The sequence below is a fragment of the Mesoplodon densirostris genome, chromosome 11 (genome assembly GCF_025265405.1).
Source record: "Mesoplodon densirostris isolate mMesDen1 chromosome 11, mMesDen1 primary haplotype, whole genome shotgun sequence".
NCBI classification, from domain to species: Eukaryota; Metazoa; Chordata; class Mammalia; order Artiodactyla; family Ziphiidae; genus Mesoplodon; species Mesoplodon densirostris.
Window position 1 is genome coordinate 47,507,233 of NC_082671.1, and position 25,097 is coordinate 47,532,329.

General features: G+C 50.4%; 1 protein-coding gene across 1 annotated transcript; it reads left to right on the top strand.

Annotated features, from left to right (window-relative positions):
• Nucleotides 1-2,846: 2,846 nt before the first annotated feature.
• Nucleotides 2,847-23,583, top strand: LOC132499516 (keratin, type II cytoskeletal 74-like). The gene is given in 18 exon segments (XM_060114178.1): nucleotides 2,847-3,317; nucleotides 3,957-4,174; nucleotides 4,737-4,797; nucleotides 5,292-5,387; nucleotides 12,081-12,250; nucleotides 13,003-13,066; nucleotides 13,594-13,693; nucleotides 14,032-14,128; nucleotides 14,130-14,184; nucleotides 14,365-14,490; nucleotides 15,912-15,997; nucleotides 15,999-16,115; nucleotides 16,790-16,824; nucleotides 17,630-17,833; nucleotides 17,955-18,017; nucleotides 18,593-18,703; nucleotides 19,397-19,499; nucleotides 23,526-23,583. Coding segments are annotated over 18 exon segments (2,235 nt in total).
• Nucleotides 23,584-25,097: the final 1,514 nt, after the last annotated feature.

The window sequence follows — 25,097 nt, forward strand, 5'->3', positions numbered from 1 at the left end:
ACATTTGTCTCCTGAGCTGGACTGCAGCAGAGGGGAGGAAGGAGATGCTGGTGCTGAGGAGAGGATGTAGGGAAGGTCTGAGACTCAGAGATAGGGTTTGTGGAGAGATGGTAGAAAGTTCTATGAGACCAGCTGTGATAAGGAAGCTGCCACCAGGTTTCAGGTCACTGAACATCCTCTGCTAAGCTTTAATAAACAGAAGCTTACTGCACAATGTCTTCTACCCTAATGGTCACCAAGAAGTGGGAATTTTGACCACGCTGACTTCCTGTCTGGGTTTTCACTCAATACAGTGCCTTATAACAGGACTTGAATAAATGAGAGTGGAATTGAATTTAAATTGATGCCAGCCAGATACCTGTTTTCTTAATAATCTAGGGAGTTCATGTTAACAAGTGTATGCTGGGTGCAGGGGACGAAGGGCCAGTAGGGACGGAGAGAGGCCAGTGAACTGCCTGAGTATGTAAGTTTCACAGACTTGGACAGTTATAACTTCAGTGACCCCCATAAACTACTAGAGAATTTGGTACTCTCTACTCTGTGATATGGTGGGTGATGATAAAATGATCAACTGTCCAGATTTTCCAGAACTGTCCAGGTTGTGGCATGGAAAATCCCATGTCTTACTTGGAAAACCCCTCAGTCCCAGGCAATCTGGGATAGTTGGCCACCCTACAGAATGGTCTTTAGCTGCTTCAGTCATCTTGCTTGGGGTGCTTGCCCTCGTCTTTTGTGCCCAGAGTTGCCCCTTTCCCTTTTTGCAATCACAGAACTTTTTGCTTCAGTATCTGAACATCCTCTCCCATCCACCGTGTTCCCAGCCCTGTGTCTAGGGCCCAGATTGCAACTGTGAGCTCGACCCAAGCTTTCAGTCCCATCTGCTGTTGGACTTGATACCCTAGGACGCAGGGAATTTCATGTCAGGAAGGTGAAGGGTGTTGGGAGGGGGCGTGGGGATAGAGGGAGAAAAGCAGAAGACCTCTCTTGCTTGAGCTAGCTAACTTCGGACGAGAATGGAAAAACAGGCTCCTTTCAAACTGGTTCAGACAGGCTGAGAGAATTCGGTTTCTGCACTGAGCTCATTTTCAAAGGGAAAGCAGAGAACTCAGTTTCGTGTCCTTTCCATTCTAAGGTGCTGTGGTTTGCCCCCAAGTCTTATTACCCTTCAGGCTTCCTTCAAGAATCCTTCAAGCTTCAAGCTTCTTTTTCTTTTGTTAATTACCTTCTACAGAATGCTGACTTCCTTGACTGTGTCCAGGAATAGTCAAAAGGCCAATGGACTAGAGAAAAAAGACCTTTGGTATCCATTCTCAAACCAAGCAGCCATGACTTCGATAAGGTCCATTTGGGATTATTCGTGGCACTGCTTTCTTTTCCCCTCCAATGTGGTGTGCTCTGCAGAGCAGGACTCTTATCCTCCAGGAATAGCTTTAACCAAGATGGTGGGAGATTATGGTGTACATGGGCTCAGCTCCATCAAGGCTCCCTGGGCTACCAGTCTCCCCCACAGGTCTCCTTCTGCAACCCAGAGCCTGTTGGTCAATCGGAAGCACAGACTCTGTGAAGTGTCTTCCCCTGAGGACCCTTACATGATTCCACACTGTCTTCAGGGAGAAGGGAAGTGTCTTGGCCTGCTCTGTCATCTTTATCCCATCAACCTCTGCTTCCCAAGTCATACCTTCCCCTGCAGCCCTCCTGGGCTACTCACTGCCTCTGGGATGCACTGTGCATCTGCCCAGTCTGGCCCACCTTCCCATTCCCAACCCCCACCCCAGAAAGCCCAATGTATTTTATTCTGATTTTTTTTTTAAAAAAGCAGAATTTCAATAATGGCTTGTCTGAGTCACTCATTTAAACATATGGAATTAAACTATGGCAATAACAACAGCAAAGCAACTTTCACGTGCGTGTATTTTGTCTCCTGTTCAATTTCAATCTCTTGGAAAGAAGGAGAGGGTCTTAGATGTTTCTTGTTCGATGTCTAGCACGAGCAATTCACATAGTAGCACTCAATTTTCTACTTATTGAATGAACCAATCTCTTCAAGCCTTGGAACACTCTTTAGTCCAGTGAACTCAAAGACTGGGGTGTGGAGTGTGATGACTAATTAGAGAGTAGCCAGCACGGTGAAGATTGGGACTGTCAGAGGTCCTACCGTGTAGCAAAGGCAATTCCCTGCAATTAAATCACCTGGGAGGGTAGCTGTGTTTGGCCATGCTCACAACACTGTTACGGGGAAATTCCCCTCTGCCTTTTCCTTTTCCTTCTATGTTATAACCACCACCACCATGGCCATCACCATCCTCACCATCAATTGACTCTCAACTGCCCAGCCCCCAGCGCAGGGCCAGACCTACACCCCAGTTCCTCAACAAGACCGGGTAATAGGGAGATGAGTTCTTTGGGGAGGAAGCCTGGGGTTTTCCGATGAGCCCTCTCTGGACAAAACCGGGCATTTCCCCTACTCTTTATTGATAGATAAGCAAGAAAGAGGCAGCCCTGGAAAAATAAAGCTAGAAGATCTCTGAAGGGGATCACTCTCCAGGCTCCTAATTATGAGCACAGATAAATGCCCGATTAGACCACTCGAGTCTGCAAGGGCAGCATATTCCACTCGCTATCAGAACTGCTTTGTTGCGGCAAAGGGCTTGGAGATGTCTGTTCCCCAAATTGTCTACAGCTCCAGGCCCTTCAGCAGGAGGAAAGGAGATAGAGGAGAGACGCCCTTTTCTCGTGTCCAGGGATGGACAGGATGGAAGGCAGCCATGCTCTGGGTGCCCCATCGAGTGTTCTCTCTCTGTTGGTGACTGCATTTCTCCAGCTCTGCCAACTCCATCTTTGCCACCATGAGCCGGCAACTGAACATCAAATCTGGTGGTGACGAGGGTGGCTTCAGTGGGCACTCGGCAGTGGGGCTGAGGAAGGCTGTGGGCAGTGTGGCTTCTTACCGTGCAGCTGGCAAAGGAGCTGGGGCTGGCTTTGGCAGCTGAAGCCTCTACATTCTCAGAGGGAATAGGTGTATTTCCCTCAATGTGGCTGGTAACAGTGTTCGGACTGGAGGTTACAGCTTTGGTCTTGGCTCTGGGTATGGAGGGGCCCGGGCCAGTGGTTTTGCAGGCAGCCTGTTTGACAGTGTGGCCCTGGGGCCCATGTGCCCATCCATGTGCCCACCTGGGGGCATCCACCAGGTCACTGTCAACAAGAGCCTCCTGGTCCCCCTCAATGTGGAGCTGGACCCCGAGATCCAGAAGGTGCGTGCCCAAGAGTGGGAGAAGATCAAGGCGCTGAACAACAAGTTTGCCTCCTTGATCGACAAGGTGGGTCTCCCAGGAGGATAAGACAGTCCAGTGAGATGTGAGTGATTCCATGCTGCCTGGGAATGCACGGGGCATTGTGGATAGAAAGGTTGCTGCTGGACCTCAGGAAGGGCGGTGTGATCATAGCAGAGAGAAGAACAGACCTGTGAGCTAGGTGGCACGAAAGAATAAATGAATGTGCTGCTTTCTTTGGGGATTTTACAGAGAAGGGTGGGAAATTGGGTAAAGGGTAGCCCTACCTTGAGAAAGAAGTGATGGGAATCTGGAGAACAGCTGGATGCATCTCCGGCTCTTTAAGGCAGATGAATGGCTGATAGAATCAGCACTAATCAGAGGGAAAGGCTCATGGGAAAGGCTCAGAACAAACACTTAGCTGAGACAGAGGAAGAGCATCTCCTGTGGGCTGGGTCAGGCAACAGAAGAACCCTGTGGAATCTCCTTCTTCAGTGGGTTTTCAGTGATTGGTTTTATTCAAAAGGCTATGGAAGGAGCACTTGTAAAGGGTCTTGTTTGCATGGAATTCCATGAATGGAGAGTCAGGACTGGAGCCAAATGACTTTAGGAAAATCTATGTAACCAGGGACTGGGGGCTGTCAATGGATTTATCCACGGGACACGGTAGCATCCGTGTGATTCCAGGTGTGGTTCCTGGAGCAGCAGAACCAGGTGCTGGGGACTAAGTGGGAGCTTCTACAGCAGCTGGGCCTGAACAACTGTAAGAACAACCTGGAACCCATCCTTGAGGACTACATCAACAACCTGTGCAAGCAGCTGGAGATGCTGTCTGGGGACCAGGTGAGGCTGGACTTGGAGCTAAAGGGCATGCGGGACCTGGTGGAGGCCACAAGAAAAGGTCAGTGGGCCCAGCCAAGGTCATGGGTCATGTTCTCAAAGGAGGGGTGGGATGGGGAGGGTGGGAGGGAGGGAGATGCATGAGGGAAGGGATGTGGGAACAGATGTATATGTATGACTGATTCACTTTGTTATAAAGCAGAAACTAAAAAAAAAAAAAAAAAAGGTTCCTGGGCTCACTCAATCTCTGTGCCACTTTTTAGGAGAGGAGGGAACAAGCACCAGGGTCAGGGGCTCACACCTCTCCTCTGACTGTGGCGGAAGGACCCCCCTTGTTTGATGAGAACTTCCTACCTGGTTGATGGGAAGAAGTTCCTTTGCTCATTGATCCACTGATTTGTTCAGTGATGGGTTTGGGGAACCTGGATATTTTCCTAGGATCCAGAGAGTGGAATGAAAATGAGGCAACTCAGGGACACAGTACTGCCATCACCAGCCCCTGAAGTGCTCACTTCCAGGAGATCCTGCGGGGACTCTGCATCCCCAGCACTTGCCTGGCCAGTGGGAAGAGTAGGTCACTTGGCCGAGGGGACTGAGACTTCTGCTATCTTCTCTCCTTGTGCACAGGTATGAGATGTAGATTAATCTGCGCATGGCAGCTGAGAATGAGTTTGTGGTGCTCAAAAAGGTAAGGGAGAGAAGAGCCTATGGACTCTGGTTTCTCTCGAGTTCCCATCCTAAACAACCCTGCTCAGGACTCCAGCCCTGGCCTCCTGGGGAGAGACGGGTGCCTGAATGGAGGTGGAGACATATTCTGGCCTCTAGCAAGAAGGAGAAGACACACACCCAGGAAATGGACAGAGGCAGACAGGAGAAAATCTGGTCTGGAAATTGGGAAACTCTGGTCCAGCTCAGCCTTCCTGTGTGACTTGAGGAAACTCACTCTACCTCTCTGGGCTTTGTTTTCTCCAGGTGTCACAGAGGAAGAGCAGGCCCCTTCTTCTTTCCCTATTTCCAAAGATGCAGTGAATAGGAGAGAAAAGCAATATTGAGGAATTTTATTCATCAACATGCTTCCCTCTGTGGGAAAAAATAGGAAATCAAATGGTTTTTGGGGCAGGGACAGGACAGCAGATGGGATGAGGGTTGTATTGACCAACGGCTCTGGGTGCCTCTCAGCAGGATGCGGATGCAGCCTACACGGTCAAGGTGGAGCTCCAGGCCAGAGAGGACTCTCTGGACAAAGATATCAAGTTCCTCAAATGTCTGTATGATGCGGTGAGGACACTCCCACCCCTCCCCCACCCGCCTCTTTCCGGCTGAGGGCTTCACCTGGCTCTTCTAGGGAGATGCCAATAGGAGGGATTTAGGATAAACAGAATGTAGGGTGTTTTAATGGAAAAGTGCAAAGCCCTGCACTGGGAGACCACAGAAGTGTAGGATTCTGGTCCCTGGAGGCTATACACACAGGAGACAATCTCATTGGGACCATGGTAATGATCCCATGAGGTAAAAATGACCCCATGAGGTCCTACTAAAACACAGATTCTTGATACTGTGAATTGCAGGAAATGCCTCCCACGGCCTGCTACCCACGCAGGGTGCATCCTGCCATGTGAGCCTCTTCCTTGGCCCCAACCGACAGATTTGGGGGGTAAAATCCATACATCTATGACCATTTTGACAAGAGTACCAAGACCACCCAGTGGAGGAAAACAATATCTTCAACAGATAGTGCTGGGACAATTCGATTCCTACAATGCAAAAGAGTGAAGTTGGACCCCTATTTCACACCATATACAAAATTAACTCAAAATGGATTAACAACCTAAATATAAGAGCTAAAACCATAAAACTCTTACAACTAAATGTAGGGGATCGGATTTGGGTATATATTCTTAGATATGGCACCGAAAACACAGGCAACCAAAGAGAACATAGAGAAATTGGATTGCATTAAAATTAAAAATTTCTATACATCAAAGGACATTACCAAGAAAATGAGAAGATAGCTTAGAGAATGAGAGGAAATATTTGCAAATCATGTATCTGATTAGAGTCTAGTACCCAAAACATACAAAGAACTCCTACAACTCAATAACAAAAAGACAACCCAATTTAAAAATGATCAAAGGAATTTAATAGACCTTTCTTCAAAGAAGATATACAAATGGCCAACAAGCACATGAAGAGATGCTCAACATTATCAGTCATCAGGGAAATGCAAATCCAAACCACAAATTGGTACCACATCACACCCACTAGGATGGCTATGATAAAAAATAATGGAAAATAAAAAGTGTTGGCAGAGGTGTGGAGAAATTGGAACCTTTGTACATTGCTGGAGGGGATGTAAAATTGTTCAGCCACTGTGGCAAACATTTGGGCAGTTCCTCGAAAAGTTAAACATGGAAATGTCATATGATCGAGCAATTCCATTCCCAGGTCTACAGCCAAAAGAATTGAAAACAGGTGCATAAACAAATATATGTATGTGCATGGTCATAGCAGCACTGTTCACAATAGCCAAAGGTGGAAATAGTCTGCTATGGTCGGCATGTGTGTCTCCCCAAAACTCATGTGTTAAAATCCTACCTCCCAAACATGATGGTATTAGGAGGTGGGGCCTTTGGGAGGCGCTTACGTTATGAGGGTTGACCCTCATGAATGGGATTAGTGTTTTAATAAATGAGACCCCACAGAGCTCCCTGGCCCTTTCCACCATGTGAGGACAGAGCAAGAAAGCATTGGTTATGAATCAGGAAGATGGTCCTCTCCAGAATTCGACCATGCTGGTGCCTTCACATTGGACTTCTCAGCCTCCAGAACCCTGAGAGAGAAATTGCTATTGTTTATAAGCTGCCAGAATGGTATTTGTTAATAGTAGCCTGAAAGGACTAAGACACAGCCCTAATGTCCATCAATGTATGAATGGATGAAAAAATTGTGGTATACACTTTACAACGGAATATTATTCAGCCATAAAAAGGAAGGAAGTATATGCTAAAGTGTGGAAAAACCTTGAAAACATTCTGCTAAGTGAAAGAAGTCAGACCCCTAAGGTCACATATTGTATGATTCCATTCATATGAAATGTCTAGAATAGGTAAATCATAGAGGTTTGGTGATTGCAGGGATTGGGGTAGGGGGGATGAGTAGTGCCCGCTAGTGGGTACTGGGTTTCTTTTTGGGGTGATAAAAATATTTGGAACTAGATAGAGGTGGTGGTTGCACAGCTTCGTGAATGTACTAAATGCCACTGAATTTTCACTTTAAAATGGTTATTTTTATGGTATGTGAATCTAACTCAAATAAAAAATAAAATTGTGTGGGGGGGGGTAGCAGAGAAGAGGCCAGAGAAATGGTGTCCCTGGAGTTGGCTTCCAGCCTTTCTCACCGTATGTCAGATAGCAACCTGGAATACAGATAGGGCGAGCAGTGGCACCCAGTAGAGAGATAGAGATAACTTACCCTCCACTTGATTGGCAGAGGGCAAGCCTGGGGGTTGGGGGACCTCTGTCTTCACCTGTCTCTGGTATGTGGCAAATGCCTGGCCCTGAATGCTTGCTCAGTAATTGCAGAATAAGTCACTGATGCAAAAGAGGATGGCAGTCACAATGGCTGTGCCCTGTCTCCTGGAACCTCCTCCACTCTTTCCTGCCTCTCCTCCCTCTGCCTTTCCTTCTGCCTTTCATCTTCCCATTTCCTGATCTTTGCAAACGTCCCAAGCTTGCTTCCAAGCCTGGTGTAGTGTGAGGCTTTAACTAATTCATCCACGTTAATTGGTAGAGAAAGTCCCATTAAAACGGATGCTCTGACCTTGAGAAGTCAGTTGGTCTACCCTCCTACCCGTGGGAAGGGATATTCTTTCTTGCTTTCATGGTCTCAGGGGTGTTGAATGAATGAAAGAATTTGATTCTCTCAGTTGGTTTCCAGCTGGGAGTCACCACATTCCCCATTATTAAAAAAGGATATAATAAAAACAGGACAATCTGATCTCACCTGTGTGCCACTAACAGCGAGGAATGGAGACATGGAGATCTGAAAGCAATAGCTAGTCTACTATGGGGCCCATTGTCGGGTGGACTGTCAACAGAAACCGGGGTCCACATGCATAGACACACGCTCATCGGCTCACAGATTCAAGTCTATGGAAGATATTCAAAATACTTAACAACTGGTACAATCAGGCACCAACTCATCAAAGTAGTTGTCAGCCACAGACAACCGAGACAGTCATGCCAGTCCCTGGGCACCATTCTGCTTAAGTTCGTGTTAATGACCACCCGCATGTAGCTGTGGACCCCCACGTGGCCTCTGACACATATGGGAGAACATCTTTCAGCTGGTGAGCAGTGCTCACAATTCATATCATGATCCTGAGCCTGGGTCCAAGGAGCAGAGAGCATCACCCGGCCTCGGAGGGAACTGTTAGGCTGGAGGGATGCACACAGCACTTAGGCAATAGGGTTGTGTGCAGAAAGGTGCAGCTGACCCAGGGAGGGCTTGGGGGAGGTTTCTTAGAGGACGGGTGTCTTGGTTTGTCTTAAAGGGTAGGACAAGCCTGCCCTGGTGGGCAGGAGGCTGGAAGAACAGCCCAGAGCATGTCATCAGAGAAAAGCATGATGCATGTGAGAAACATGCAATCGTCTCATAAGCACACCTACCCAAGTCCTGAAATTACAATTGTCTTCAAAAGAGTAAAGCAGGCTGAGAAGGGGAGCGGTGGGGGGGGGGGGTCAGTTCTGCTACCTAGAGAGTCTGGGACAGGAAGAAGAGTGTGGGAAAAGTGAGTGCTGGTGAGTTCAGTTTTTCACACCGTGCAGGCCCCTGCACTGGACATTTGCACATGAGAAAGCCAGGAGAGTGTAGAGGCTACGAGCACAGATGGTAGCCAGGCTGCCTGGGCTGAACCCTGGCTCAAATCCTGGCTCAGCTGCTCACTAGCTGTGCAACCATCAGTAAGTTACTTAACTTCCTTGTGCCTGAGTATCTTCATCTGTAAAATGGGGATAACAACAGTACCTGCCTCACAGGGCCACTGTGAGCATTAAATGAGTTAATATATGTGTAGTGCTTAGAGCAGTGCCCAGCAGAGCTCACACTGTGTGTTAGCTATTATCATTACCATCATCATTATTATTTACAAGGTGCCTCCCATCCACCTCTGGGAGTAGGTGGAGCAGGTATTAGCACCCTCCTTTTTAGGGATGTGGAAACATAGGCTTAGGAAGTTGGGAGACCTGTCCGTGGTCACGTGGCAGGGACAAGACCTGGGTCCTCAGAGTCCTGAGTCCACACACTTCACCAGAGGCTTGGGGTGGGGCTGGAGGAAGGAGATGGCCAGCAAAACTCAAAGGAGATGGTCCCGGCCATGGAGTTGAGCAAGGAGGAAGCGAGGGGGATGGGGCTGCCCAGGAAGGCACCTCTCTGGCAGCCAAGCAGCAGGATGGGAGCAGAGCTGAGTGTCTGGCAGGACAGTCCTCCTCGGCCTTTATACTCCAGCTCCTCTGGGGTGAGCTCACCTTCAGCTTTGCCAGCTGCAAACCTGCTGAACAGCTGTCCTGACCCCAGATGTGTGACTCTGATTGTGGCCAAGTCCCCCAGGGACTGTGGTCCATCCAGCTAGCTTGGGGCTGTGTAGTCTTTCCCGAGAGAAGGTAGGTCAACTGCTACTGGCAGAGGCTTGTCAGGGTTACTGGCAGGAGCTCCAAAGAGAAGACAGACCCTTGCTTCTTACTCCTGAGGGCCAGCTTGGTGCTATTGGTAAGCCTGGGCACATGCAGGCTGTGCATAGAGAAAGCCAGTGAGAGGGAGTCTGCCCCTGATTGGTCAGGGAAGCTGTCCTCCTCCCATCAATTGTAAGCTGATTTCTCTGCTAGTCATTTGACAGGTGGATTGCGAGCATCAGTGTGTGGTCATTCACAGGGGGCTTGGCCATGGGCATTAGTTTTGGTGGTCTAAGGACTCTCTTGAGAAGCAGAATAGTGTGGTGGGGAAGAGGTCTCCACAGTGTTCTGAAGTCAGACCTGGCTTCCACCTTGGCCCCACCACTTACCAGCTGTGTGACTTGTGTGGCTAAGCCAGCCACATAGCCAGCTATGTGGACATGTGGAGAGTCATTCATCCTGTCTATGCCTCTGTTTCTTCATCTCTACAATGGAGATACTAACCTACCTCTTGGGGTCATTGTCGGATTCACGAAAGAAAATGCATGTGAAGATGTTGGCACGATGCCTGACACATACTAAGTGCTCCCCAAATGGTGGTTATTGTTATTGTCATTTTTATCTCCGAGAGCTAGGGTAGGGATGTTGAGAAGGAGAAGAACCAAAGGTCTGGAAGAGGCCTCAAGGGATCATCCAGTCCAGATAGGCCCTGACTTTCCATAGATAAGAAATGATTGCTCCCATTTTGTGGGTCGGCAAAAGCATGGAGGTAATGCCGTGCCCAAGGTCATCTCCAGGGTAGGGAAGGGAAGGTTGGATGCTCAGCCTCCTGCCTCCAGACCTAGTACTGGGGACTGGAGGGCTATGCTGGCCACATGACAGTGAGGCACCAAGGACAAGTCAGCCCAGGACAAATCCTATGTTGTGATGGCCAGTGGCCATCAAAGCCTCACCTCCCCACGGCTCTGGACCCTGGCTCGGAGGATTCCCTGCTGCCTCTGCTCTCTTCAGGGGCTGCCACCTTCTCTGTGGCTTCTTACCTCTAAGCCTTTTCACCTCTAGGAGATCAAAGTGTTCTGAAGTTTGAGGTCTGGGGGGATGGGAGTGGACTGACTTTTGGCTGGGCTGGTCAAACCTCATATTAAGGAGTAAAGTCTGGAGACATGGAAAGAAAGACAAACATGAAGACAGTCACCTCTGTGAAAAAGGTGGTCTGCCTGGGGTGAGAGGGAAACAGGCTCAAAAGCCTGGAGGGTTTCTAAATAATTTTAGTCTCTAGAGGAGTATAATCCCATAACCCCAGGCAACCAGAGAAGATGGGTGCATCCTATCGATCATCCAGATGTGGAGTCCAAATGTGGTGTCCTGGGTGTAGGGTTTTCTCTTTGGTCAATGCTTAGTCCTATGAATAGACATGAAAAAGTCAAGACTGGTTAAACCAAACCAGATCTGCTGGACGCAAGCTGTTTGGTGACCAATTCCGTCTCAACACTGAATACCAGATGGTTTTCTAATGTCCTGTGTTTCTGATTTTAAGGGACACAACCTTGTTTAAACAGTAGCTGCGCTCATGTACAATTAAGGGAAGTCACGTTAAAGAAAATTCCCAAACCAAACAAGAGAAGTGTATGCACACCCACCAGCTCTGGTCAGTTTCCTGGCCCAGTGAGGACACAGTGGCATGGGGAGCTCCATCTGTCCATCTGGCTCTGTAAGCCATGCTTGCTCTAGGGAAGATGGTTCTGAGGAGCAGGACTAGGGGAGGAGGAGGAGGCATGCGCAGAGATGCAGTTGGAGGCTGATGCAGGAATTTAGAACACCCAGAAGTCCTTGGTCCGTTGAGCCTCGCTGAGCTTGAGATGTTAGAAAATGAAGAGCAGACTCCCTTCTTTAGAGTGGTCAACCTTTTCAAAGACGAACCCTGCCTGACTCTGTTCCAGTACTTTCAAGCTCACCCCTGCCCTGGGCTGGTTTGGCCACAGTGGGTTCAGAGTGATCCGATGCATGGGTTATGGGGATACATATCTGGGTTCAGTTCTGGGCTCTGCCACTTATTAAACTATTGAACCTTGGAAAGAAGCCCAACTTCTCTATGCCTCAGTTTCCTTTACACAAAATAGGGCTAATGACGCACCCACCTCATGCAGATGTTGTGAGGGGTAAAGGAGAAAATTCAGGGGAGCGCTTTGCAAAGCTCCCTGGGAATGACGGGTGTGACTGTTTTTGTGGTGGCTCAACACCTCTGGGCGTTGGGCTCCAGGTGCGGATCCTGGAGCAGCAGACCTAGGTGCTGGGGACCAAGTGGGAGCTGCTGCAGCAGCTGGACCTGAACAACTGTAGGAACAACCTGGAGCCTATCCTCGAGGGCTGCACCAGCAACCTGTGCAAGCAGCTGGAGACGCTGTCCGGGGGCCGGATGAGGCTGGACTCGGACCTGAGGAACGTGCGGGATGTGGTGGAGGACTACAAGAAGAGATGAGCTGGGAGGGGACCCCCTGTAGCTACACGACTGTCCCTGTCCCTTTTGAGTTCGTCAAGCAGGAGTGGGCAGCTGCCCCAGCTTAACATTTTTGGAGGTGGAGGGAGGCAGTGTTCCTTGTCATACTAAGCAGAATCACCCCCCAAGAAAATGGAAACTTGCTCCCTGCTCCTCCAGCCTGGCACTTAGGACAGATGTGAGATTTCCTACAGGAGATTCATGCCACACGCTCCTTCCTCATTTTTTAAAAAATTAATTAATTTATTTTATGTTTATTTTTGGCTGTGTTGGGTCTTCGTTTCTGTGCGAGGGCTTTCTCCAGCTGCAGCGAGCAGGGGCCACTCTTCATCGCGGTGCGCTGGCCTCTCACTGCTGCGGCCTCTCCCATTGTGGAGCACAGGCTCCAGACACGCACGCTCAGTAGTTGTGGCTCACGGGCCTAGCCGCTCTGTGGCGTGTGAGATCTTCCTGGACTGGGGCACGAACCCGTGTCCCCTGCATTGGCACGCAGATTCCTAACCACTGTGCCACCAGGGAAGCCCTCCTTCCTCATTTTTGAAGCTGGATCTTCAATAATCTCCTTCTTCCAAAATTGGTGACCACATCTCCTCCTCCTGGAAGCCTTCCTTGCCTGGCTGGCTGTACTGGCCCTGGACTCTGCAGCCCCTCAGCATCTGTGCCCTCTCTCAGGGTCTTCCCTGGGCAAATGTGAGACATATTAACTGACAGAGCACTGGCATTCCTGCAGGTATGAGGAAGAAATCAACAGGCAGACAGTGGCAGAGAATGGGTTTGTGCTGCTCAGAAAAGTGAGGGGTAGGCAGGTCTTGGATCTGGGGCTGGCCTGGGACCTGGAGGAGCTGAGCCTGCCAGTGTGCTCTGCTTTCAAAGAAAGTGAACTGATTCAGAAATAGCGAGGGGAAGGCAGGGGAAAACCACGATGCAAGAGTATCCAGAGAAGGGAATAAAACGGCAGAGAGGATGATGGCATTCTTGAGTGTTTAATGGGGTCGGGGTTTGTCCACAGTGAAGAACAGTGGAGGGTGACACACAGGGGCTCTCCCTGCAGTTGTGGGCCTGGCTCAGATGTCACAGTGATGACTGACAGCAGCCTCGATGGGTTCCCTTCCTTAGAGGGGCACCCCACCCCTACCGCCATGGGAGCCCATTCTCAGGATGGGGCAGGGCTGGGCCTTTTGCTCCTTCCTCCCCTTTCCCAGGAACCTCCCAAAGAGAAGAGGTGGCTATTTCCCTGCGCAGGGGACCCAGGCTGGGGTGTGTGCTGCCTTCTGGGCTGCACTGGCAGTGACTTGGGGATGGCTGGGCTATCTTTCAGGACGTGGTTGCAGCTTATGCTAATAAGGTGGAGCTGCAGGCCAAGGTGGACTCCATGGACCAGGAGATCAAGTTCTTCAAGTGTCTCTATGAAGCTGTAAGTCCGTCTCTTCATTCCACCCCTCTGAGGGCTGCCAGCAGGTAAAACTCTATTCTGGGGCTGGGAGGGGCACCCAGGCCCCAGCTCTCAACCACTCATCTCTATTTCAGCCCTCAGAGGCTCCTCATGTCCTCTCTGGGTGGGAAGGAAATGGTCCTGGCCTTATCTCCATAGCAGCAGGACTCTGTCTGGGACCTGGAGGGAACTCGTTTTGCCCAGAGAGCAACAGCCTTGGTTTGGAGCCCCTAAATTGGCATCACCAGGATTTGCTTACCTTGGGAGGGAGGTTGTTGGCCTCCATCAGTCAAGTCCTGAGACCATTACTGTTTCCCCTTCCAGGGATCGCTCAGATCCAGTCCCACATCAGTGACATGTCTGTCATCCTGTCCATGGACAACAACCATGACCTGAACCTGGACAGCATCATTGATGAGGTCCGAGGAGATCACCCTGCAGAGCAAGGCCGAGGCCGAGACGCTATACCAGACCAAGGTGAGCTTGGCTGAGGCCAGGCCGGGGAAGGTGACCCCAGTAGGCATGAGGGCTGGGCCGGAATGTCTAGTTAAGTGTCCAGCGTGGCCTGCTCCCATGACATCGCCAACCCCAAGCCACCATGTATTCCCACGACACGCTCATCACCCCCATCCATGGCTCTGCCCTTTGGGTCCCCAGTTCCAAGAACAGCAGCTGGCAGCTGGCCAGCATGGGGACGACCTCAAAAACACCAAGAAAGAGATCTCAGAGCTCACCTGGCTCATCCAGAGGATCCGCTCAGAGATTGAGAATGTGAAGAAGCAGGTGAGGTGGCTGGTTGCCTTTGCGTGGGGTGGACAGGCACAGTTGGAGGAGGATGAGTGGGCCGAGAGCGTCAGCCTCCCAAATCTCTGCCCAGGGGAGGAAAGGGACCAAAGAGGTCACTGTGTCAAACCCTTAGAACAGGTGTCCCTGGGGCGTCTCATCTGCAACTTGCCCCAAGGACCCCTGCTTTGAAGCCCCCTCCCCTAGGAAGATTCCTCTCACCCGACAGGGTGGGCTAGGACCACATCCCTCTGCCCCTCCTGCCCTGATCAATGTGCTCTCCTGGCACTTGTGTCTCCCCTGTACTTGTCAGGCTTCTGTAATTGCCAGACACCTGCATGTCCCTTCTTCCACTGGACCAGAGGGAGGCAGAGAGCTGGCTACTTTGCTCCCGTTGTTTTCCCAGCGTCTAGTACAGTGCCGGGCACAGAGTAGCTGCTTAATAAACATTTGTTGATTCAGTGATTGAGGAGAAGGGGGCTCAGAGAGCACCCCTTCAAGATCCTTCCGTGGATATCTATTAAGGCCTTACTCGGAGTACTGCTCCTGGGAACATAGGCAACAGTCTCAGTTCTAGTAGGTGGGGAGACAAGATTCTCATATACATTAACAATAGCAGCATCTCCTGTCATTTTATCACACTGAATCCTCCCAAAGACCCTGTGAGGCAAGCCTTACCTGTTGTTACAGATGAGGAAACTGGGGTTCAGAGAGGTTAAGAGTGTTGCACTGCAGTAAGTGGTGGCGTTGTGATCCGAACCAAGGTCTCCTGACTCCTGGTCCAGTGCTCTTTCCACTCTCCCATGGGTTTTAACACTTAGAAGCTCTGGGACATTGGGCAAGTTACTTGTCTGCACTGCAAAGGGTGTTGTGAGGACTGGATGAGTCAAGTTATATAAAAGCCATGTGTAGGGCTGAGCACAGTGCCGGGCGTATGGTAAGCACTTGGGAAATAATTGTTTGTCCTGGGGTATCTCCTTCCCCATGCCTTCATCTGTGACCCCATGCACCTGAGAAGCCACTGTTGTTGTACCTGCAATACCATATTCCAGTGATCTGTCCTCCTAGACTTTAAACAACTCAAGAGTAGAAGGCTGAGCTTACTCTTACTCATTTTGTATACTCAGAGCAGGGTGGCCAAATAAAGACTTTGCAAGGTACTGAGTGGCACTGAATTAGCCATCAACTCAGGGGGGCAGGATGCACTATTTTTCATCACCACCAATGTCTAAACAGAGTGGAGATAAAGCTAAGAAAGGACTTGCTGACCCCAGAAGGGGCTCCAACTAGAAGAGGAACAGGGAGTCTGAAGGGTGGAGGTAGGAATCTCTGCTCCAGAATCTGAAAGAATGAGTGGGACTTGGAGGTGGACGATTCCAGTGAGCCCTTCCAGTTTCCAACCTCTGTAATTCCCCATTTAGGCTTCCAACCTGGAGACGGCCATCGCCGATGCTGAGCAGCATGGGGACAACGCCCTGAAGGATGTCAGGGCCAAGCTGGATGAACTCCTCCAAAGAGGAGCTGGCCAGGATGATGCGTGAGTAACAGGGGCTCATGAGCCTGATGCTAGCCCTGGACATGGAGATCGCCATCTACCACAAGCTGCTGGAGAGCAAGGAGTGCCGGTGAGGGAGCGATGCTCTGGCAGGAAGGCCACAGGGGTTTGGGAAGGACCAAAGGAGAAAGTCTAACACATCTTAATCCAGAAGAGATGAGTTCTTGGGGAATGAAGGGGTGGTGATGCTAGGAATAATAATAGAATTAATAATACTACCCAGACACGAGGGCTTACTTCATACCAGGCACTGTGCTACGTTGATTTGTTCATTCAGTCCTCACCACTTCCCTGCCTGTACCTGGGTACACTACCCACACCCCCCCCACCAAAAAAAAAAACTTTACTGTGTTAGGCCTTCTTGTTCTCTCTTCCTTAATTGTCCAGGTACAAGATGAGCTTGTGAGTGCTGTCCCAGGGCGGCCGCTCCAGCATCACCAATGCTCTTGGGAGAACGAAAGCCTCAATGCCTGGGAGGCTGACCCTTGGGAGGAGTCCATGCCGTCCCCACAAGCACACCTCAGGAGAACTACTGTTTGATAGATTTTTGCCTGGTTACCCCAAAGATTCAGGGGTGGCCCCCATAGCTTCTGGAGCTCTGCTTGTGCCAAAGGAGCCCTGGTATTTCCATAGGTGCCTACTGAGTTCAGAAACCCACATTAGGCCGGTGGGGGCACTAGCTTTGAGGTTAATAGATTGTGGGTTGAATGACTGCTTGTTCTTATTTTATTTCTCCCCTAACAGGATGTCAGGAGAATTTCCCTCCCCTGTCAGCATCTGTAAGTACTTGTGTTCTTGGACCTAAAATTGTAGAATGTGTGGACTTGAAAGGGCCTTAGTTATACCCTGTGTGTGGAAGAGATGAGGAATCTAAGGACCAGAGAGGGGAAACCTTTGCCTGAGATCACACAGCCAGACGGCAGGGGATGTCCAGCAATCAGGCCTCCTGACTCCCAGCCCAACGCTCCTTCCTTCTTATCATTCTGTCTCCCTGTTCGGAGGGCAGCTAGGAAGGTTATCACTATGGTGATGAGGAACCAAAGGACACAGTGCAAGAAGGTGAGTATGGGTGTGTGTGAGGTCTGGGGAGCCAGGTTGCAAGTTATGATGAGACCTGGGCTGGGGAATTGGTAAATGGGGGACCTCGGAGGTCAAGCTGAAAGTGTTCGATCTCTGGATTTCTCATCAGGGCTAAGAGTTAAATCATAGCTTCCAAAAGATGCCATCTGGAGGACAGACGGTGGGAGGGAGAGGTTGGAAGCTGGGAAGTTTAGAAAAATACTAATAAAAGAGGCAGGGTGTTCAGAATGACAGGTGGGTCCATTGGTACCTGGACCAAAGAGGTGGACCTCTGAGAGTTAAGAATCAGCTAGATTGGATATAAGCTGGGCAAGCCGAGGGCAACGCATGGAGGAAGCTCTCTCTGAGATATTTTCCCCAGTGGGGACGGGGTTGGCTGTGACTGGGTCCCCCACCCAACCCATTGTTCCAAGAAGAGCCCCACCTGTCCTGGGGAAAGGCGGCCTCCTCCGGTCACGTCCCCAGCTGTGCTTGTGGGGTGTTGACCCTGCTCTCCCCCTGCAGCCATCATTAGCAGCACCAGCGGCAGCAGTGGCTATGGCTTCTGGCCCAACTTGGTCAGCGGAGGCTATGTGGGCAACGGCAGCAGCTGCATCTCTGGAGTGTGCAGCATCCACGGCAGGGAGGGCCGGAACCAGAGCAGCACCATTGACTACAAGGATGCCCTGGGGAAGGGCTCCAGCCCGAGTGCCCCCTCCAAGAAAGCCAGTCTGTAGAGAGGGCTGCTTTCCTGCCACCTCTTCATCCCAGCTCTGGCTCCCACGTGAGCTCTCCCTAGCCTGCTCTCATCCCCACTCCTACCCTGATGGCTCTGCTTTTGTGCCTCCAGTGCTGGCCTTGGCCACCCACCTGTGTCATCCTGAACCTGGACAGGTGTGGACGACTAAGCCTGGTGAAATTCATCCCCACACACGCTCGGGGTTCGCCTCCTTGGCTGTGGTCCCCGAGCCATGCCACCAGCTCCCAGTCTTCGATCCTCTGCACAGCCTCTGGCTCAGTCACTAATTACTTTCTCTGGCCCCGTGGGTCTCAGACTGAGGCCCCCCTCTCACACTGGGGCCTTTGTCCCAGCTCCTACTAACTGCCTGTGGTAGGAGCGGCTCTGCGTTCAGGAAAAAGAGGGGTGAAAGACAAACGACCAAGTGAGGTCATCCCTGCCCCTCCCTGGCTGGCTCATGACTCATTCTGAGTGGACCAAGTACAACTCAGGATCTCTTTCTTCATTCTCCTGCACCCACAAGCAGGGAAGAGGAGGCCTGTTTGTTTCTACTTTCCTCTTAAAGGCCCTCCCGCTGCGTCCTCAATAAACAGCATGATCTGATGCCTTGGCCTCTTGAGTAGTTAAGGTGTGCACATGGACCTCAGTCCAGATGCTCACGTGAGCAGACACCACACACCCACGAGGACACACTACACCACTGCATATCGCCTGTGCAGCCTGTATTTCCAGGTTAATCTTCTCCGTAGAGCAGAAAAAGAAGACATTCTCAGATCACACACAGCAGAGGGGCCGGAAGAACTTCTGGGGCTGGAGGGAGGTGAAGCGCGGAGAGGACTTTGGGAAGAGGGCAGAAGAAGGTGTGGGGAGAAGAAAGGAAAGAATAGAGGGGGGTGTGTGCAGCCTGGTTTGTGGTTTTCAACAAAAGTGTTATCTGTGTCCACTGGCAGAAACGGTCCTGCTCCTGACAGGGGTCCTGGCCTCTCCCTGAGAACTGGATCTTTCCTAGAGGGAAGGTAGGGGCTTGGTGGACAGGTATCTGCCTTTGTTCAGCCTGTTCCTCACTCTCACTGACCTGGCCTTCCGGGGGTGGCGTGTCTACAAGGAAGGGTGGAGCTGGTGGGAACCACACATGCTGGCCCCACTGTTAGAAAATATAAGATAGGGAACCAGAGTATTGCGAACCTGAGCCTGGACTGAGGGGGAGTGAGATGGGGGTGGGGAAGATTGTGACTTTAGTGACTATGCAGTTGGTACTTCTCCAGACACCTGTCCACCCTGGAACTACTGTTGGGGTGGCCGGTCTTGCCCTGTGGGGAGGAGGGCTGGAAGGAAGACAGATGGACAGATTCCCCAGTGACCAGCAAGAGCCAGCAAAACTCAGTGAGGAAGTCTTTGGGAGTCCGAAGGGCTTCCAGAGATGGAGGTGGAGGGATTGGAGGATGGAATGGATGGGCTGGGTTGACGGACTGAACCTGAAAGTAGTGGTTGGGGATTAAGGCAAGGCGGCAGGGCTAGGCTTGAGCACCCCACCTCAAGGAGGCCACCATCAGCTGCCTTCAACCAGCAGGTCAACACCACAATTCAGCAGGTGTGGGTAGAGGAGGGCAAGCAGATCAAGACTCAGAAGCAAGTATTGCTTCCCCGGTTGACAAGGTGAGGCCAGTGTCTTGTACTAACCTATAACCTAACACTAACCCGTACCCTAACGCGTACCATAAACCTAATCTGTTGTCGTACCCTAAACTGTACCCTAAACCGTACCCATTCACTAAGCCTAACCCTAAACCTAAACCTTACACTAACCCATACGCTAATCCTAAACTGTACACTAACACTAACCTGTACCCTAAAACGTAGCCTAACACTAACCCGTTGTGGCACCCTAACCTGTATCCTAAACCATACCCGTTATTAACCCTAACCATAACCCTAACCCTAAACCTTAACCTAACATGTACCCCAATCCTAACCAGTACACTAACACTAACCCATACCCTAACACGTACCCTAACCATAACCCGTTGTTGTACCCTAACCTGTACCCTAAACGGTATCCATTCCCTAACCCTAAACCTAATCCTAAATCTTACCCTAACACATACCCTAAACCTAACCCATTGTCGTACCCTAACCTGTATCCTAAACCATAACTGTTCCTAACCCTAACGCTAACCCTAACCCTAAAACTTACCTTAACACGTACCCTAATCCTAACCTGTACACTAACACTAAACCGTACCCTAACCCGTACCCTAAATCGAACCCGTTGTCATACCCTAAACTGAAAACTACACTGTACACGTTCCCTAACCTTAACCCTAAAACTTACTCTAAACAGTACCCTAATCCTAACCCATACACTAACACTAACCCATACCCTAACACGTACCCTAACCCTAACACGTTTTCATACCCTCAACTGTACCCTAAAGCTTACCCGTTAGCTAACCCTAAACCTAACCCTAACCCTAAACCTAACCATAACAATAACCCTTACCCTAACCCGTACCATAATCCTAACCCATACACTAACACTAACCCGTACCCTAACACGTAACCTAAACCTAACAGGTTTTCGTACTCTCACCTGTACAATAAACCTTACTGTTCACTAACCCTAACCCTAACCCTAACCCTAACATGTAAACTAACCCTAACACGTTTTCGTACCCTCACCTGTACCCTAAACCTTACCTGTTCGTTAACCCTAAACCTAAGCCTAAACCTAATCCTAAACTTAACCCTAACCCTAACCCTTACCCTAAGCCATACCCTAAACCTAAACTGTACACTAACACTAACATGTACCCTAACACATACCCTAACCCTAACACGTTTTAGTACCCTCCCCTGTACCCTAAACCTTACCCATTCGCTAACCCTAACCCTAAACCTAAACCTTACCCTAACCCGTACCCTAATCCTAACCCGTACACTAACACTAACCCGTACCCTAACAGGCTTTTGTACCCTCACCTGTACCCAAAACCTTACCCATTCGCTAACCCTAACCCTAACCCTAACCCTAAACCTTACCATAACCCGTACCCTAATCCTAAACCGTACACTAACACTAAGCCATACCCTAACACGTACCCTAACCCTAACACGTTTTCGTACCCTCACCTGTACCCTAAACCTTACCCTATGCTAACTCTAACCCTAACCCTTACCCTAACCCTAACCCTTACCCTAACCCATACCCTAACCCTATCCCCTACACTAACACTCACCCTTACCCTAACACATACCCTAAACCTAACTCGTTATCGTACCCTAACCTGTATTCTAAACCGTACCCATTCCTAACCCTAAACCTGACCCAAAAACTAACCCTTACCCGAATCCGTACCCTAATCCTAACTGTACACTAAAACTAACCTGTACCCTAACACATACCCTAACCCTAACCCGTTGTTGTACCCTAACCTGTACCCTAAAGCCTGACCCATTCCCTAACCCTAACCCTAACCCTAACTCTTACCCTAAATCGTACCCTAATCCTAACCCATACACTAACACTAACCCATTCCCTAACACATACCCTAACCATAACGCTTTGTCTTCCCTTAACGTGTACCATAAACCGTACACATTCCGTAACCCTTACCCTAACCTGTACCCTTACCCTAACCCATACCCTAATCCTAACCCTTACACTGCCACTAACACGTACCCTAACACGTACCCTTACCCTAACCTTTAGGTTACAGCTTAGTGTACGACAACGGGTTAGTGTTATGGTACATGTTAGGGTCCTGGTTAGTGATAGTGAATGGGTTAGGATTAGGGTAGGGGTTAGCATAAGGTTTAGGGTTTGGGATAGGGTTAGGGTGAGGGAACGGTTACTGTATAGGGTACAGGTTAGGGTACAACAATGGGTTAGGTATAGGGTAAGTGTTAGGGTATGCGTTAGTGTACGGGTTAGGATTAGGGTACTGTTAGGGTAAGGTTGAGGGTTAGGGTTAGCGAAACGGTAAGGTTTAGGGTGCAGGTGAGGGAACAAAAACGTGATAGGATTAAGGTACGTGTTAGGGTACAGGTTAGTGTTAGTGTATGGGTTAGGATTAGGGTATGGTTTAGGGTAAGGTTTAGGGTTAGTCTTAGGGTTAGAGAACAGGTAAGGCTTAGGGTACATGTTAGGATACTAAAACGGGTTAGGTTTAGGTTACCTAAACCGTATGCATTCCCTAACCCTAACCCTAACCTGAACCCTTACCCTAACCCATACCCTAATCCTAACCCATACACTAACGCTAACCCGTACCCTAACACGTGCCCTAACCCTAACCCGTTGTTGTACCCTAACCTCTACCCTAAACTGTACCCGTTCCGTAACTGTAACCCTGACCCTAACCCTGACCCTAACCCTGACCCTAACCCGTACCCTAATCCTAAACCGTACTCTAACACTAAACCTGTTGTCGTATCCTAATGTGTGCTGTAAACCGTTCCCGTTTATGTACAGTTAGCAGGTTTGTTTTTGTGTGTGTGTGTGTGTGTCCAGAACTGTCTTGAGACCCTGCCATTTCCTCAGCAAGTGATCCACACACACCTGCTGCCCCTGCCACCCTGTTCCCTTTGCAGCAGTAAGGACTGAGGTGGGATAGCAGAAAGAACTTCCCAGTTATGAGGCTTAGAGGAAATGCTGGATTCACAAATATGGGGATGGTGGCTGCTTCTCTAGATGCTACGGTTTTATCACCCAGATTGTGGGTGGTGGTTGTGGTGGAGTGAAGAACTCTCCCACATCCCTTTCTGCCTCAGGGCTCCCAGGGGTCTCCTGGGTGGGAAGGTGATTCTGGGTTCTGGGTCTGTGTTTTAGAACAGCAGGTCAAGGTGCTGGAGACTGAGTGGAGCTTCCTACAGGAGAGAGTCAAGAGCCCCACAGTGAGGCCCACGGTTGGGGCCTGAATTAGCTTGGTAGGTCTGAAGGTGAGAGGGCTGGGCTGTATGTGCATTACAGACCAGATAGGACTTGGTGGACGGTTTGGGAAACAAGAGATGGCTCTGGGGAAGGGACTAAGGACAATGACTAGCAAGCAGTGTAGTCACTATGTTACATGAGTCTATGTGTTCATTGGACTGTGGTTGCCAAGAGCAATATGGGCTGAAAAATAACCTGGGAACTTTTAAAAAATGCTGATGTCTGAGCCTCTATTCTAAACCAATTAAGTCAGGCTACTGGGATGAGGCCCAAGTTTCACTGGTATCTTTTGAAAGTTAGTGATGTGGTTCAAGGGAGTGGCCATAGCTGAGAACTATAGGCCTAGGGTGTGGCCTTAACCATCCAGAAGGGAAGAAGGGCGTGATTGATTAGTAATGCCTGCCATGGCCGCAGGTGGAGTGTGTCACAGCACACGATGCCCTCTCTCATTGGTGCTCACCTGTGGCTTCACAGTTTACCAAGTACTTTCACACCCACTGTCTGAACAGCACTGAGAGTGAGGGAATGCTTCTGTTGTCATTTTACAGAAAAAAAAAATGAGGCTCAGATCCCCTGTCTATCAACAACCACCCTGGGCTAGAGAAGACCCCTATGGTACCCTGTTTCTTGCCTGCCTAATTTTAGAGGGCTGAGGGGAGAGTGGGGGCAGGGCTTCGGCTCCAGCGCATGAGTCTGGTTAGGAGTTTGTCCTTGGCAGTGCTGCCACGTGCCCGCTCCCCACCTCCTGGCAGGTTCCAGGAGGAGATCAACCTCAGGGTCACTGTGGAAGAGGGCTCGGTTCTGCCCTGACTCCTCCCATGGTCCTAATGTGGTGGCCCTTCTGTGCTACATAGCAGGAACCTCTATTTATTTCACCAGTGAACTGAGACACAAGGAGCACCAGGGGCCTCATCTATGGTGACCTAGGTTGTCAGGGGCAGAGCCAGGCTCAGACCCCAAAGCCCGGTGCTCTTTCCAACACATCCAGGGCAGGATGGCATGGATCTCCAACATGGGTGAGGGGGGCGTGCCCTTCAGGTTGGTGGGTTAGGGACCTGGGTAGCCTCGGGAGCAGAGGGGATGCTGGACAGTCATAGAGGGGTGAGCACTTTACAGCCTTCAGTGGCGTCCGTGGGTGAAGGAGTGCAGGTGGATCTGCGGCAACTCAGGGAGGCTCGGGAGTGGGCAGCCAAGGGAGAGGCAGGGCAGAGGCTGTCTGGGGAAGCAGGAAGTGCATCGCATGTAGCCGGTCGGCTCCTCCCCACTCAAGCCAGTGCTCCCTGAAGCCCAGGAGGAGCAGAGGGAAGGAACAGGGTCTCTGGAGACATTCAAGGCAAGGAAAAGAGGTGTGGGTTCACTGTAATAGAGATGAGCCCCATGTGGAGGGGCCTTCAGTGGAGCTGGAGGCTCAGATGGAAGGGCTGTGAGGAGACCTGCTTCCCAGGGGGTCCCATTGGGGCTGGCCCTGGGGGTCAGAGGTGCAACTGAGCTGGTTGACACGGGGCTAAATGTGCCCTTGGAGTTAACATGGCCTGGTTTTCCTCAGCTATTGAGCTGTTTCCATTTCCCCCACCCCCAGGATCACATTTCATGTCCATTTTCCACTTACACACCCCAAAACTGAACCTCAGAAGGGGTAAGTGATGGAGCCTGACCCAGGTCACTGACTCCAAATTCATTGCTCCTGAAGGGTTCCTACCTGTCATAACAATTCCTGCTGGATCCCCAAATCCTTCTGGTGTGGGGACCAACAGGGTAAAGACTTGGTCACGTGCATTCGGAGTATGAAGTGTGCCCTAAGTCAGGGAATTCCTCATGCTACTGTGTCATGAGAGCTGGCCTGCTGGCCTGGAGCTGAGCTTCCCACCGCCTTGCAGAGGGGACCAGCAGGCCTGGGCCTCAGACACATCCATGTTCCTGTCCACAGGCAACAAGCAGCTCCTGGACCGGGCTGCATCAACCCAGTAGGAGAATATGGTCGGGATGGGGGGGCGCAGGAGGGAGGCCTGGGCCCTGGAAGACCAGGGGGCCCTGCATTGCTCTCTGGCTGGGCTCCCTCTGCCTTCTGAGAGCTCCAGGGAAAAGGTCTGTAGTGCTTAAATCCAGGCTTAAATGACATCAGGCAGGAAGGTTAATAAAAATTGGGCAGGGAGATTCACAGAAATAGGATCTCCTTTGACCTTTGGAGTGGGTTCCTATAGATTTGGGCTTGGGGTGAATTCCTGGGGTGTTTGCTATAGGTATTGAGTCCCCGGATCCACAATAAAGTGACACTAAGGGATGGGAAGTGGGGAAGCCAAGGACAAGAACGAAGTGGGGGAATC